Below are 13,046 nucleotides of genomic sequence, written 5' to 3'. Positions count from 1 at the left end.
CTCCCAGTGCTGGCTCAGGTGTGGAACATCCTCCTTTACTCCCCCTTCTGTCCCTCTCTACACTTCACCTTTAAGTGCTGTGAGACAGGATCACGGTGGTATTGCGATCACACAACCAACACATCATATACACTCAGTAGGGACCTGTACTCCGAGCATACACTTGCGCACTGAATAGAATCATACACCCAACAGGTGCACTTATCCATAGAGGAGGGACATTTCCCCAATGCATTTAATCCCTTTCTACTCTTCACGCCAGAGTTTTCCAGACAGTGGTGTAATCCGTTGCCTCCTTTCACCGACTACTCCCTCTTTCCACCTATTGCTCCTCCTTCTTCATTACCATTGGTGCTTTGAAACAGCCTGAGAGTAGTGCAAAGCGCTATACAAGCAAGCAACATAAAATGATATTGGGGGTCATTACGAGGTTGGAGGTAGCCATGGCGCTATTAGCGCCATGGCTACCCCCTTACCGCATTCCGGGTCTGTGTTCCTGGAATAGGGACTTTCTGGGTCATTCCGACCTTGGAGGACCCTGTAAATCCCCATTCCAGGAACCATTCCCCATTCCCATTTGAGCCCCCATAGGGCTCAATGGGAATGGGGATGGAGCTAATAACGGGCCCGCTATTAGCGGGCCCGTTATTAGCTCTGAAGTCCCTTAACGGGTCCCTTCCATAACGCCTGGTAAAACCAGACGTTAAGGAAGGGACCCGCTAAGGGACCTCATAGTAGGGCGGTAAGGGATTACCGGCACCGGTGCCCTTACCAGTGCCGGTAATCCCTTACCGCCCACCTCGTAATGACCCCCATTGTCTCTTGTCCTCGGCTACTCTCTCAATAACCCCCTAATTTCTTCTCTTCACCCTCAGTACATAATGTATTTCCAGTAGAAAGGAAACTGCCATTGGGGTTGGCAAGGATACCCGTGGGGTTTGTAGAACATGTTGCAAACAGAGACACACTCTCGGGCAGTGATTGAAGTGAGGAGCGGTGTTCCCTACTTTTAATCTTTTCTGTTTACCATTCCTCTACTTTTTACGACCATATCCACCATTCTGCACAGAGGATTTGTCCATTCATGTCCCTGTGCAAGTGTAAAGTTGTAATAGGAGCCTTATTTACTAGTCACTTAGACTAGTGCAATGCCCCGGCCACAACACCTTGTCACATGTTGCACTGCACTTCCACCTACCCTCTCCCTTGCCGAAACCACAGTTCCACTACTTTTTCTGGAAACTTCTACCACTGCTAACGGGTAACGGACAGCCCTTTTTTCTCCTTCTCTGAAAGCCCCGTCCCCTCTGCCCTGGCCCTCTCATGGAAGTCCGGGCTGGCTAAGGAGGTGTCAGGGCTGGTGGGGGCCCATTTCAACATGATGTTTGCCCCCACCAACCTTTACAGCTGGGACAAAAGTCTGAAGCACCCATGGGGTGTTTAAATTATAATGAAGTCCAAAGACTGCTGCGGGTGGTTAATAGCTGCAGATTATCGTGGGCCAGGCAGCCAGCGGGGAGCTGAAATACTAAATACGCGCTGTAAAGCTATTAATCGCTCATTCACAGCGGGACGCTAATGTCGGGGCAACCGGAATAAAAAGGCAACAAGGTGATAAGACGGTTGCTGGAGACTTCTCTTATGGCGCCTGTACGCCTTCGGGCTTTGGCACCTTATAAATAAAATAACATAACATAACCTAACATAACAAAGAGGGAGCGGACCGCACCCTCTGCAAGGGCTAGGTGACGCCCTGAGGGCACCAGCAAAGGCAGCCTGTAATGTGTGTGCCGCACACGTTTAATATCCGAATAAAAGGAGTATATTTCTGTGTCATAAGACTGTTAACATGGGTCAGCTTCTCACGGGTGAAGGAGGGGGGGCAGCATTTCAACTGAAAGGCCCTATCAATGTCTCTGATGGCAGTCCTTGCTGGGGGTGAAACCTCAGCCTGCTTGCATGGACCAAGTGAGGTTTGGCAGGCGGGAAGGGGGAGGGTAGTGGGGTGTGAGATCAGGGTTAATAGTGAGTTGGAGCAGCTGGGTATCTGACATTACAGAAGCCTTTGTGAGTGCTCGTCTCCTGTTCCGGCCCCTAAAATAACAGCGCTGGCAGCTCTCGCACGAGGAAGCTCAGCGTTCACCATGCCCTTGATGCTGTGTGGTCAGGGTCAGACCAGGCTGGAACTTTCTAGAAGGGCGCTCAAGTCCTGTCCAGCAAACACTCCCAGAATCAGTGTCTCAGAGAGGCTGTCTGCGAGGGGCAGAGGGTGAATGGCCCAGAACTTAAACTAATACGGCTGCTCAAATAGCTTCAATTATGCATATGAACGCATAAAGAAGAACATTTGGAAAGGTGGCATATTATGGGCCAAGTCTCTCGTTTTTCGCCTCCTCCGCTCTTTGCGGAGATCAGGTTTAATGTTTTCCTGTAGTTGGGCCACCAGGCGGGGAGTGGGGAGGCTTAAATTCAAAATGGCCACCCCACTGAATGAATGCGCATAGAGGTTAGAAAGGTGCCTATGCATTTTTAGCAGGGAGGAGTACGGGATAGGTATGTTTTGAGCAGGAAGTGGTGGAACATTTTAGGCCTGGAAAGAGTGTACTCAAATTGACTAGAATGGGGCAGATACTTCCAGAATACAAAGGTGTGGCTCTGTCTTGAACATGAATGGGGAGGGGCTCTGTTTTGTACAGGAAGGGTATGTCTGCCTTGCATATGGTATGTGGATCAATCGCATACGGGGAGAGGAAAACCTGCTTGCACAGGAAGAGGTGGATCCCTGTTGATCAAAAAGGTTGGGATCCCTTTTAGATAGCAAGAGAGGGATCATTTTGAACAGACAGGCAGATCTGTCTTGAGGGCGTTCCGACTTGTTTCTCATAGGGAGGTGTGGATCCGTCTTGCAAAGGAAGAGAGCGGCCCACCATAGACTGGAGGGGTGGATCCCCGCCGTATGGAGCGCGCCGCTCGGTTTTTCACAGGAAGTAGCGTACCCACACTGTACAGGAAGGGGCGTGCCTTCTTTGCTCAGGAAAGGGATGCTCCATGTTGGATCCCTTAGCAATAGGGCAAAGATGCCGGGTTGACTCACAAGCTGATCTTTTAGGTTCAATGATGGGCCAGGGTGTGTCTGTGCTGGTATGTGAGAGATTACGTGTGTGTGTGTTTTTGTGCGGGACCCCATGTGTTTTTGCGTTTTGGTGGCCGTGATTGTGTGTACATGTAACGCGTTTCTGGGGATCCCGACGCCCTCTCACATTACAGGGTAGGACCTCTCCATCCCTCCCCCGGGGCCTCGGGCCGGGAGTTGGATTTCGGATCTGCGTGCTGTGAACACATAATATTTGTTTAAAATGCAGAAATCTGTGTGCATGACGTGCCTCACTGCAAAACTATTTATTCCACGTCCCCTAGAGCCAGGAGTCCACAGACGGGGATTCCAGAAAGGCTGGTGCCAGCAAGCCCTTGTGGTTCCTCCACTGCACTGTGGAGGTCTGTGTGAAGCTGGCTGCCTGTCTGCATCAGATGCCACGAATGCCTGAATATCTGCGTGCATATATTATGCATATGCAAATATGTTGCTGTGCATTACTGTATGTGCACGTTTCCTTGTGCATTATTCTTCGTATGTCTACTACCGTATGTCTGAGAGAGAGAGAGAGCGTGTGTGTGTGCCTGTCTGTTACAGATGTCATCTGCATATCTGCAAAAGACCGAAATCTGTGCCTGTCAATCATTTTGTTTTCTAAAAACATGGACCTGCTTACTTTAATGTTGGCTTGTGCATCCCTGATATTTGATTGGCTGCTCCGTGAATACTTTATACCGGGGGCATGCATATCATATCGCCCCCATCCTCGACGAGTCACCCTAGTAACTAACCTCAGACCAGTAGACTACCACCTGCCACCCTCTTGCACTCGGCACAGAGCCAGCTGCCCTAGATTCACCCAGACAAATGGCTGGTTTTATGAGCTCGTCTCGTACATTCAGGACGGAGAAGGATGGCAGTAACAGGGCTGTGCCTTGGCACAGAAGTCTTCCCCTTGACTTGGCAGAAATACTATCCTCGTGCCCCTCAGTCAGGGTGGGACTGGGGCATTAAAGCGTCTCGGGCACCAACGAAAATGTGGGCCACAGTTGCAAATGGCAATTCATTCCTTTTGTGACAGACTGTACGGATAGTACCCAAGGTGGAATGTTTTTAAAAAAATAAAATGTGATGCAAATTGTGCATTTTAAAGAAAATGAATTCCGCAACACTGGTCAAAACTACTAGCCACATAGTGAAGTAACTCATCAAACTGGCCCACATTGGCCAAACTAATGGCCTACTTTGACCAAAACAACTGTATCACACCAGCATTTTGCGTTTTAGGTTCGGACATTGCCCTATAGGCCAGTTCGAGCCTGCCCCCAGACTTTGCCTTGGCAAAGATGCACCCCCTCCGTACCTAGAACAATGTGCTTTCTCTGTGACATATAGATCCCCCTCGCCCCTTCTCTCTCCTCCTCTCTCTCTCTCCCCCCACCCACAGGGTCCAGTTTAGCACAATGATTCCTTTCCCCTTCCCAGGCACTTAGACTGCCTGCTCCTACCAGGGCCTAGTCTTGGTACTCGCACTCCCCCGCCCCTCATCGGGCCTGCCCTGTGTCACAGCTGGCCACTTTCAGGGTCCTGCCTCGTCACACTGACACCTCAACACTCCCTGCGTCCTGCTTGGGCACTTTGGCTCCGTCGGCACATTGATTTAATCCCACGGTTCCTTTCTTGGCCCACTGGCCCTCCCCACCCGTGCCCTTCACCTGCATATCCTTGGAACTTGATCCAAGCCCGCCGCCATCTTGTCACAGGTCTTCTCTCTGCCGCTGCCTTTATGTGCCCAATCTTGGTACATAGGTTCTCTAGAGTCTTCTCCTCTGTCCATGCTATCCATACAAAGTCTGCATGCCTTGTTTTGCTCCACTCCTTTCTCGGTCGCTGCACTGGCACACGGGTTCTCCCTCCCCTACCTGAGTACCGGGTTGGCACACACACCCTGGTTCCACCCTGAGGTCCTGCCTAACACGCAGACTCCCAGACCATCCCGAAGACCTTCCTTTGCAGACAGACCATCGTCCCCCAATTGGGACATGGACTCACTGCTCTGCTTCTGCCTGAGCCCTAGTTTAGTAGAAGATTTCTAATAGCCCTCTCTAGCCAAAGCCTTGGCACACAGATTCTTCCACCCCCTAGGCTCTTGCTCTGGTGGCACAGATACTGTCCCTGCTTCTCCCTGACCCCTGCCTGGGTGCAAGTTCTCTCCTCTCCCTGGCCCCTTCCTGGGTGCACGTTCCCTCCTCTCCCTGACCCCTGCCTGGGTGCACGCTCCCTCCTCTCCCTGGCCTCTGCCGCTCCCTCCACTCCCTGACCCCTGTCTGGGTACACGTTCCCACCTCTCCCTGGCCACTGCCTGGGTGCACGCTCCCTCCTCTCCCTGACCCCTGCCTGGGTGCACGCTCCCTCCTCTCCCTGGCCTCTGCCGCTCCCTCCACTCCCTGACCCCTGTCTGGGTACACGTTCCCACCTCTCCCTGGCCACTGCCTGGGTGCACGCTCCCTCCTCTCCCTGACCCCTGCCTGGGTGCACCCTCTCTCCTCTCCCTGGCCCCTTCCTGGGTGCACGTTCCCTCCTCTCCCTGACCCCTGCCTGGGTGCACGCTCCCTCCTCTCCCTGACCCCTGCCTGGATGCAAGCTCTCTCCTCTCCCTGGCCCCTTCCTGGGTGCACGTTCCCTCCTCTCCCTGACCCCTGCCTGGGTGCACGCTCTCTCCTCTCCCTGGCCCCTTCCTGGGTGCACGTTCCCTCCTCTCCCTGGCCCCTGCCTGGGTGCACGCTCCCTCCTCTCCCTGACCCCTGCCTGGGTGCACGCTCTCTCCTCTCCCTGGCCCCTTCCTGGGTGCACGCTCCCTCCTCTCCCTGGCCTCTGCCGCTCCCTCCACTCCCTGACCCCTGTCTGGGTACACGTTCCCACCTCTCCCTGGCCACTGCCTGGGTGCACGCTCCCTCCTCTCCCTGACCCCTGTCTGGGTGCACGCTCCCTCCTCTCCCTTACCCCTGACTAGGTGCACGCTCCCTCCTCTCCCTGACCTCTGCCTGGGTGCACGTTCCCTCCTCTCCCTGGCCCCTGCCGCTCCCTCCTCTCCCTGACCCCTGCCTGGGTGCACGCTCCCTCCTCTCCCTGGCCCCTGCCGCTCCCTCCTCTCCCTGACCCTTGCCTGGGTGCACGCTACCTCCTCTCCCTGTCCCCTGCCTGGGTGCACGCTCCCTCCTCTCCCTGGCCCCTGCCGCTCCCTCCTCTCCCTGACCCCTGTCTGGGTACACGTTCCCACCTCTCCCTGGCCACTGCCTGGATGCACGCTCCCTCCTCTCCCTGACCCCTGTCTGGGTGCACGCTCCCTCCTCTCCCTGGCCCCTGCCTGGGTGCACGCTCCCTCCTCTCCCTTACCCCTGACTGGGTGCACGCTCCCTCCTCTCCCTGACCCCTGCCTGGGTGCACGCTCCCTCCTCTCCCTGGCCCCTGCCTGAGTGCACGCTCCCTCCTCCCCCTCGCCCCTGCCGCTCCCTCCTCTCCCTGACCCCTATCTGGGTACACATTCCCACCTCTCCCTGGCCACTGCCTAGGCCCTGACTTAGCGCATGGGCCCCCCTGCCTCTTCGCAGCCCCTGCCAAGGGATTCCTTCCGTAGCTGACACATTGATTCAGGCCTGGGTCCTGTTACTCCGTTCTCCTGAGCTACATGCACAACCAAAGAAATGTACCATATGAAACCTGGTTTCCTGCCAGCACAGTAACAAGAAGTGGATGTTCGGCATGCAGGAAGGAACCTGGAGTCGCTCACAGGGCACCCAGCCAGGACTTCCTGAACATACTGTCCATCATGTGCACTTGCTGGGAAAACTTCCCGCTCTGAGCCTTTGTACGAACTACTACTGTCAGCATGGCAGACATCTTGGAACTACAGCTCCCACAGAGAAGCTCTGGAACTGCTGCCTGCACAGAGAATCTCCTGAAACTACTGCCTGTTCCAAACACTCACGGGAATTACTGCCAGCATGGCAGACATCTTGGAACTACACCCTCAACAAAGAATCTCTGGAACTACTGCCTGCACAGAGGATCTCCTGAAACTACTGCCTGTTCCAAACACTCATAGGAACTAATGTCAGCATGGCAGACATCTTGGAACTACATCCCCCACAGAGAAGTTCTGGAACTACTGCCTGCACAGAGGATCTCCTGAAACTACTGCCTGTTCCAAACACTCACGGGATCTACTGTCAGCATGGCAGACATCTTGGAACTACACCCCCCACAGAGAAGCTCTGGAACTACTGCCTGCACAGAGGATCTCCTGAAACTACTGCCTATTCCAAACACACAAGGGAACTACTTCAGCATGGCAGACATCGTGGAACAGGCGTTCTGGAGCCATTGCATATGGCCCGACTACCGCTATGACATTTGATCATAAGCATTTAATTGTTGTATTTTCCAAGCACGTCTTTCTTTTTAATCTATTTATCCGTCTGGGAAAAACATTTTCACAGGCATAAACCATGAGCACTGGTAATGGGATTTATAAAAGGCAACTGTACCCTGCTATTTATCCAGACTTCCTCTTGCACATAGACTTGGTCACTGTGACCCATCATTCAACGTTTAGCCAATCTTAAATCTAGTTTAACCCTTTCTCTGCTGCTTGTCATTTCCATATACCTGGACTTTTATGGCTTTTTGATAGGCATACCCCACCCACTCCCTGCCAGTCCTTGTTAGTATAGATGTATATTCTCTCATCCAGCCTATTGGTAGTTTGGCCATGTCTCCTCCATGCTGGCTCTTTAGTTCTCCAGCCCAGAAGCATTTCCCATCGCTTTCTGCAATGGCTATTTGAGGATCAAAGCTGCACCCTCCTTCGAGACACTATAATTGTTTGGCTCCTCCCACCTCTTTCCTACCTGTCAAAGAGCGGAGTGAGAGGGTGGGGCTTGTCATGACAGCCAATGAAGCTGGCAGGGGAGTTCTGGGTAAAGAGTCAGAAACAAAGAGCCACAACCCCTGAGCCCTCTTTCCCTAATGATGTTCAGTCCAGAACCACCTCACATACTCTGTATTGTCGGGTGGATAGCTCACAGGTTAAGTGCTCATCTCTGACATGAGGCCAGTCTAAATTTCTCAAGCTTGAATCCCTGCAGGGCCTACTCCGCCCTTCATCCTTCTGAGGTGAGAATTTGATAAGCATTAATTTGGGTGGCAATAACAGCCATTATTACAGCTTGTGTGGGAATCCAGCGTGAAGCGCTATACATTTTTTTATTATTGCTGCATGATTTTTCAATGAGATTGTCATTCATACGACCTGCACAATGAAAAGTTCCTAATGTTTTGACATGGTATCAGACAGGCTCTTTCATCAGTTGCAAGTCAATTATTAAGGCCAGTTCATTGAGTTTGGGAATACTAAAATATGCCGCCTACAGCAGTTGGCTATCCCTGTAATAGTGTTGAGAGTGATATATGAAAAATAAATATAAAGTAGACATATGACCTCAAGCCACCCTGAAGAGGTGCCTATGACGACTTGAATTCCATTTGATTGCACACGAAAAACCCAACAGATCATTGATACGGTGAGGTGGAGTGTGTGGGAATCCCAATGTTAACTAGACTATCATTGGTCTGCATTGTACTTGGATGTAAAATGCCACAGTTTGTCATGGACATCCGTGTATGTGTAATGGTAGGATGCTGCATTTTTACAATGCATGGACATGTACAGAAGGAACTCTAAGGAGGCTGAGCCAGTCTTGACTTTCTCATTATCTGGTCACTGATCACATTCATTTCACCTTCGACTTTACATTTTTACTGAATCAGAAGTTCTCAAATGCCACATTTCACATTGGTCCCCCACCCCTTTGTTCAGCAAGGTGTTACAGATGGTGTGATTTCCCACTTTTTATCTAGTCAAGTAGATTGCTCCTACTTAAAAGCAATGATGGAGAAGCTTCCACCGCTAGGCCTCTCCCACCTTGGAAAGGTATAGTTTGTTTTTATTTTGTTTTGGGTAGAGTGGGGGACAAGAGACTCGTCATGAATTGATCAAAAGTCAGAATCACTAAAAGTAGTCAAAAAATCTCACCGTCCTCATACGCTGTGTATTGAACACGGTATGTTCCATCTGCATTATCTGTGATGAAGCTGTCCGTCTTGGCACCAGAGGGGTTAATTATGCGGGCTTTCACGTGACTGCCACCTGTTTTTGTAAGAGAACGTGCATCCACTGTGAATTCAGTGGTGACTTCTCGGAGAACACCTTGGGAGAAGAGGAGAGAGGACAACAGCCAGTTAATCAAATCATTCGCAATGCCACCTGTCCAGAGAGAACTTAAGTGTATAGTCTCAGAAGTAGTACATCAACCACCAAGAGCAGGGGACAATGAATAAGAAACTCTCAAAACGTTAGCTGTACTGGATAAACAAACTTGACTCACTGTGTCCATTAGGAATGAATGAACATTTTAACTTTGGAGCACTTCTTTGAAACCTAACTAGTATCGATTTTCCAATGAGTTTATTAACATCTAGTATTGTAGTACTGGATCTTTCACTATACAGACATATTTGAATGAACTGTGGCTTTAAAATACCTAATACAATTGAAAACTGTGAAGTAGAACTCCTATTGTGAGTTTTTCTAAACTCACTTAGATAAATGTATCATAAAGCCTAGTAGTCTGATCATATGTTATACCAGGACTTGTAGCTTCTATGTGGAACGTTTTTGTCACTGAGACAATGTGTTGTTTTACTTATTGTCAAGCCCATGTAATCTGAAAGAACATTTTTATGTCATTAAGTTCATACTCTTTCTGACTCTAGTTATTACAATCCTATTGTGTTTACAATTACAACTTCAATAACCGTTATACAGTATGTGTGCCCATTAGGCTTAAAGAATACACATTTTGTGGTCTTATATAGAAACAACTTTTTATTACATAGATTGTATGCATGTAATAGCAACTTAATTTACCATTTGGCCTACTCATACTTCTCCTAAACTCCTTAATTATTTAATCTTTTAGTACACCATGTATGACACCTGTGGTTAATGCTGCCTCAGAATATGACATTTTCCCTTTCTAGGGTGATTTACACTTTTTCATATGACTTTTCTTCATTAATTATTCTATTCATGAAATCCTCAGAATAGCACATAATCATATTAGAGACACACATATGTGATCGCATGGTTCCCGCAATCATAAACCAAAAAAATAACATGGCATAACGACCAATGTCATTTTCATCATTCCATCATATAAACAAATTATGTAATTTTGTCATGTCACTCGTGCATGACGGTATATTTATAAAGTTGCCATTTTATAGCATGGTTTCACAGCGCTTAGACTCCTGATTAGCAAAGGATATTTACTTTAAAAAAATCTAGACAAGTTCTACTGTTCCTGGTTATTACACCTAATGGAAATCAGTCAGGACCAACATATATTCTCTCTTGACTGGTTATTATCATATGCCTTATCCACGGATCTCTGCAAATTATATCAACCTTTCTCACTGTACCTTAGTGTATTTAATAGAAGGTAAGCCTAATTTGATACTTAATTCTATATTACCTACTGCTATTGTATTAGGTAAATCTCATAAATTATAAATGCTCTTACACACACAGAATTTTACAGTATTGCTGAGAACATCTTCTAACTGGAGTGCCTCTACTTTTAGATGGTATTGATTCTGACCTTCTTGTAATGTCACTAATATCATTTGATATATTAGGATTACCAAATGTATATCTGTGTCACATAATCTCTTTTCCTATTCAGGTTTAACTTTAATGGGATTTTGGAGATAAATCCTTAGCTTGAGGTAACATTAATTTAATATTACACACAGGTTTAAAAACTCATACTCTAATATTAACATTTGAATTGATCTAAAATCTTTTTTTCTTTAGTCCAAATATAACCAGACTTTGTGAATGTTGATCCCGAAGAAGGGAATTGTCCCGAAACATGTTGAGCGATGGATCTTAAGTGTGTATTGTACCGAACATTGTACTGAACAAAAGACCATCTGTTTTTCTTACTTTTCGTTATAGTAAAATTCCACCAAACTAACTATGGTTATTCTGAATTGTTAAAACATTCTTAAATGTTTGACTGTTATCAGTTAGATAGTGTGTGGGGGGTGGGTGAATTCTTACCAATGGGATACTCAATGTTTGCATCTGATACTTTATAGCCTTTTGTGCCAGAGTTGTTCTTTTACCCCCTGCACCTTCTCTTAGATTGAATCTCTAACACTTACAAACTTCTTTTACTGCCTTCTTTGATAAAATATGGTGTGCCAGTAAGAATCTATTCTACATTGCAGACACTTTAGAAACTGGTCACATGTGCTGCATCACAGCCATTCCCTCTGCCACTTCTTGAAAGCTTTGAAACCTGTCCACATGTGCTCCGGCACAGCCATTGCCTCTATATCTTCTCAAACACTTCAGAACTTGCCAAAATGTGCTTGGTCAAAGTCGTTCCCTCTGCCACTTCTGGGGCTCTTCTGAACTTGGCCACATGTGGTCCTTCTCAAACATTCTCTCTGGCGCCTCTCAAACACTCCAGAACTTGGCTGCATGTCGCCTCCTCCACATCTTGGACATTTCACAACTCAAGCCCATGTGGGCGATCAAAGCTCTTCCCTCTACCACCTCTTGATTACTTCAGAACTTGGCCACATGTGGTTCATCACAGCCAGCCCATCTGTCACCTCTTGAACACTTTAGAATTTGCCAACATTCCATTCATCACAAATCTTGCCAACCATAGCTCTGTTATTTCAGAACCTGACCACATGTGGTCCTCCACCCAAGACATCCCTAAATGTATCTCTTGAGTGAGTTCACATTATAATCACACTTGAACCCTCAGTTTCCATAACAATTTTCACATGCGCCTCACATCATCACCAAATAGAAATCCTCTCCCCCTTTCAGAACCCAGTGACACTCATCCCTTCGCCTGCAGAATTGTGGATGCACACCATGCATTTGATTTTCACCCACTCTTTCTTTCTTCATATCTAAGCAGCTGCATTTGTCTTTGTCACAGTTGCATCTGAGACAGCCTGTTTAAATATATTTTTCCAGCAAACCCTTACCATCGAACCAACTAAGAAAAATCCTAATGAAGTGAGAATGCGTTTATTTGAAAGCCATTGCATACCTTAGAAATGGACAGTTGCTAAAAAAAGAATGCTGCAAGATAGTGATGGAAAGGGAGCACAAATAATGCAAACATTTAGCCAAGAGAGTTGCAGTCGTTCAGGTCCTCGCCCCCAACAGAACTCACCTCATCATTAAGATTTGCAGGTTGCCATTTGGGGTTTCTTCCAGCTTACTGGAAGAATGTACAATGCCCCTCAAGGAAACTAACTTCCCACAAATCGTAACCACCATTGCCTCTTTGCCTCCCCCCATCTCCTCCTTCTGTTTCAGCACTGAGCCCACACTACTTATCCCATTGCCACAGTACCTACCCCATCCTCTCCACAACCCACCACACTTCTCCAGTCACATTTTCTAAACTCTGGAATTCAACAGTATTTCTTCAACAGATGTGCATGCAACTGCTCCCATTACTCCAAGAACCCAACTATAAACTCCCTGTGCATTTCCTTCCCATTTCTCCCTTTCACCCTCAGACCAACAACCTTGATCTAAGAACTTTGCAGCCAAACTTGCAATTAGGTACTCAAAGTGTTAAACAAATGAGTTAAGTATAAGGTACTCGAGGACTTGGAAAAATACCCAAGAAAAATGTAACAGCCTGTGTAAGATGAGTGTGTGCTCACCACTGAACATAGTCAATCTTGATTCAATCTCATTTACACTTTGTAAGAAAAACCCTTTATAGCCACCAGTCTCTTCAGAGAATATTCCAATAAATGAATACTGTGAATATTAAGACTTGTTGAG

The 13,046-nt window shown here is 48.0% G+C and overlaps 1 protein-coding gene across 6 annotated transcripts in view; it reads right to left on the bottom strand.

Moving 5' to 3' along the window:
* FLNC (filamin C) overlaps window positions 1–13,046 on the bottom strand; it is a 253,022-nt gene that overhangs the window by 80,779 nt on the left and 159,197 nt on the right. For all 6 annotated transcript variants that reach the window (XM_069629538.1, XM_069629534.1, XM_069629535.1 and 3 more), the window contains one exon: window positions 9,189–9,362. In XM_069629538.1, the coding sequence (XP_069485639.1) occupies window positions 9,189–9,362 (174 nt within the window). The remainder of the gene's footprint in view (window positions 1–9,188; window positions 9,363–13,046) is intronic.

The sequence above is a fragment of the Ambystoma mexicanum genome, chromosome 12, assembly GCF_040938575.1.
Source record: "Ambystoma mexicanum isolate Mex_15411 chromosome 12, UKY_AmexF1_1, whole genome shotgun sequence".
Classification (NCBI taxonomy): Eukaryota; Metazoa; Chordata; class Amphibia; order Caudata; family Ambystomatidae; genus Ambystoma; species Ambystoma mexicanum.
Note: the sequence above shows the minus strand (reverse complement) of the source record. Positions and strands in the feature narration are given on the sequence as shown.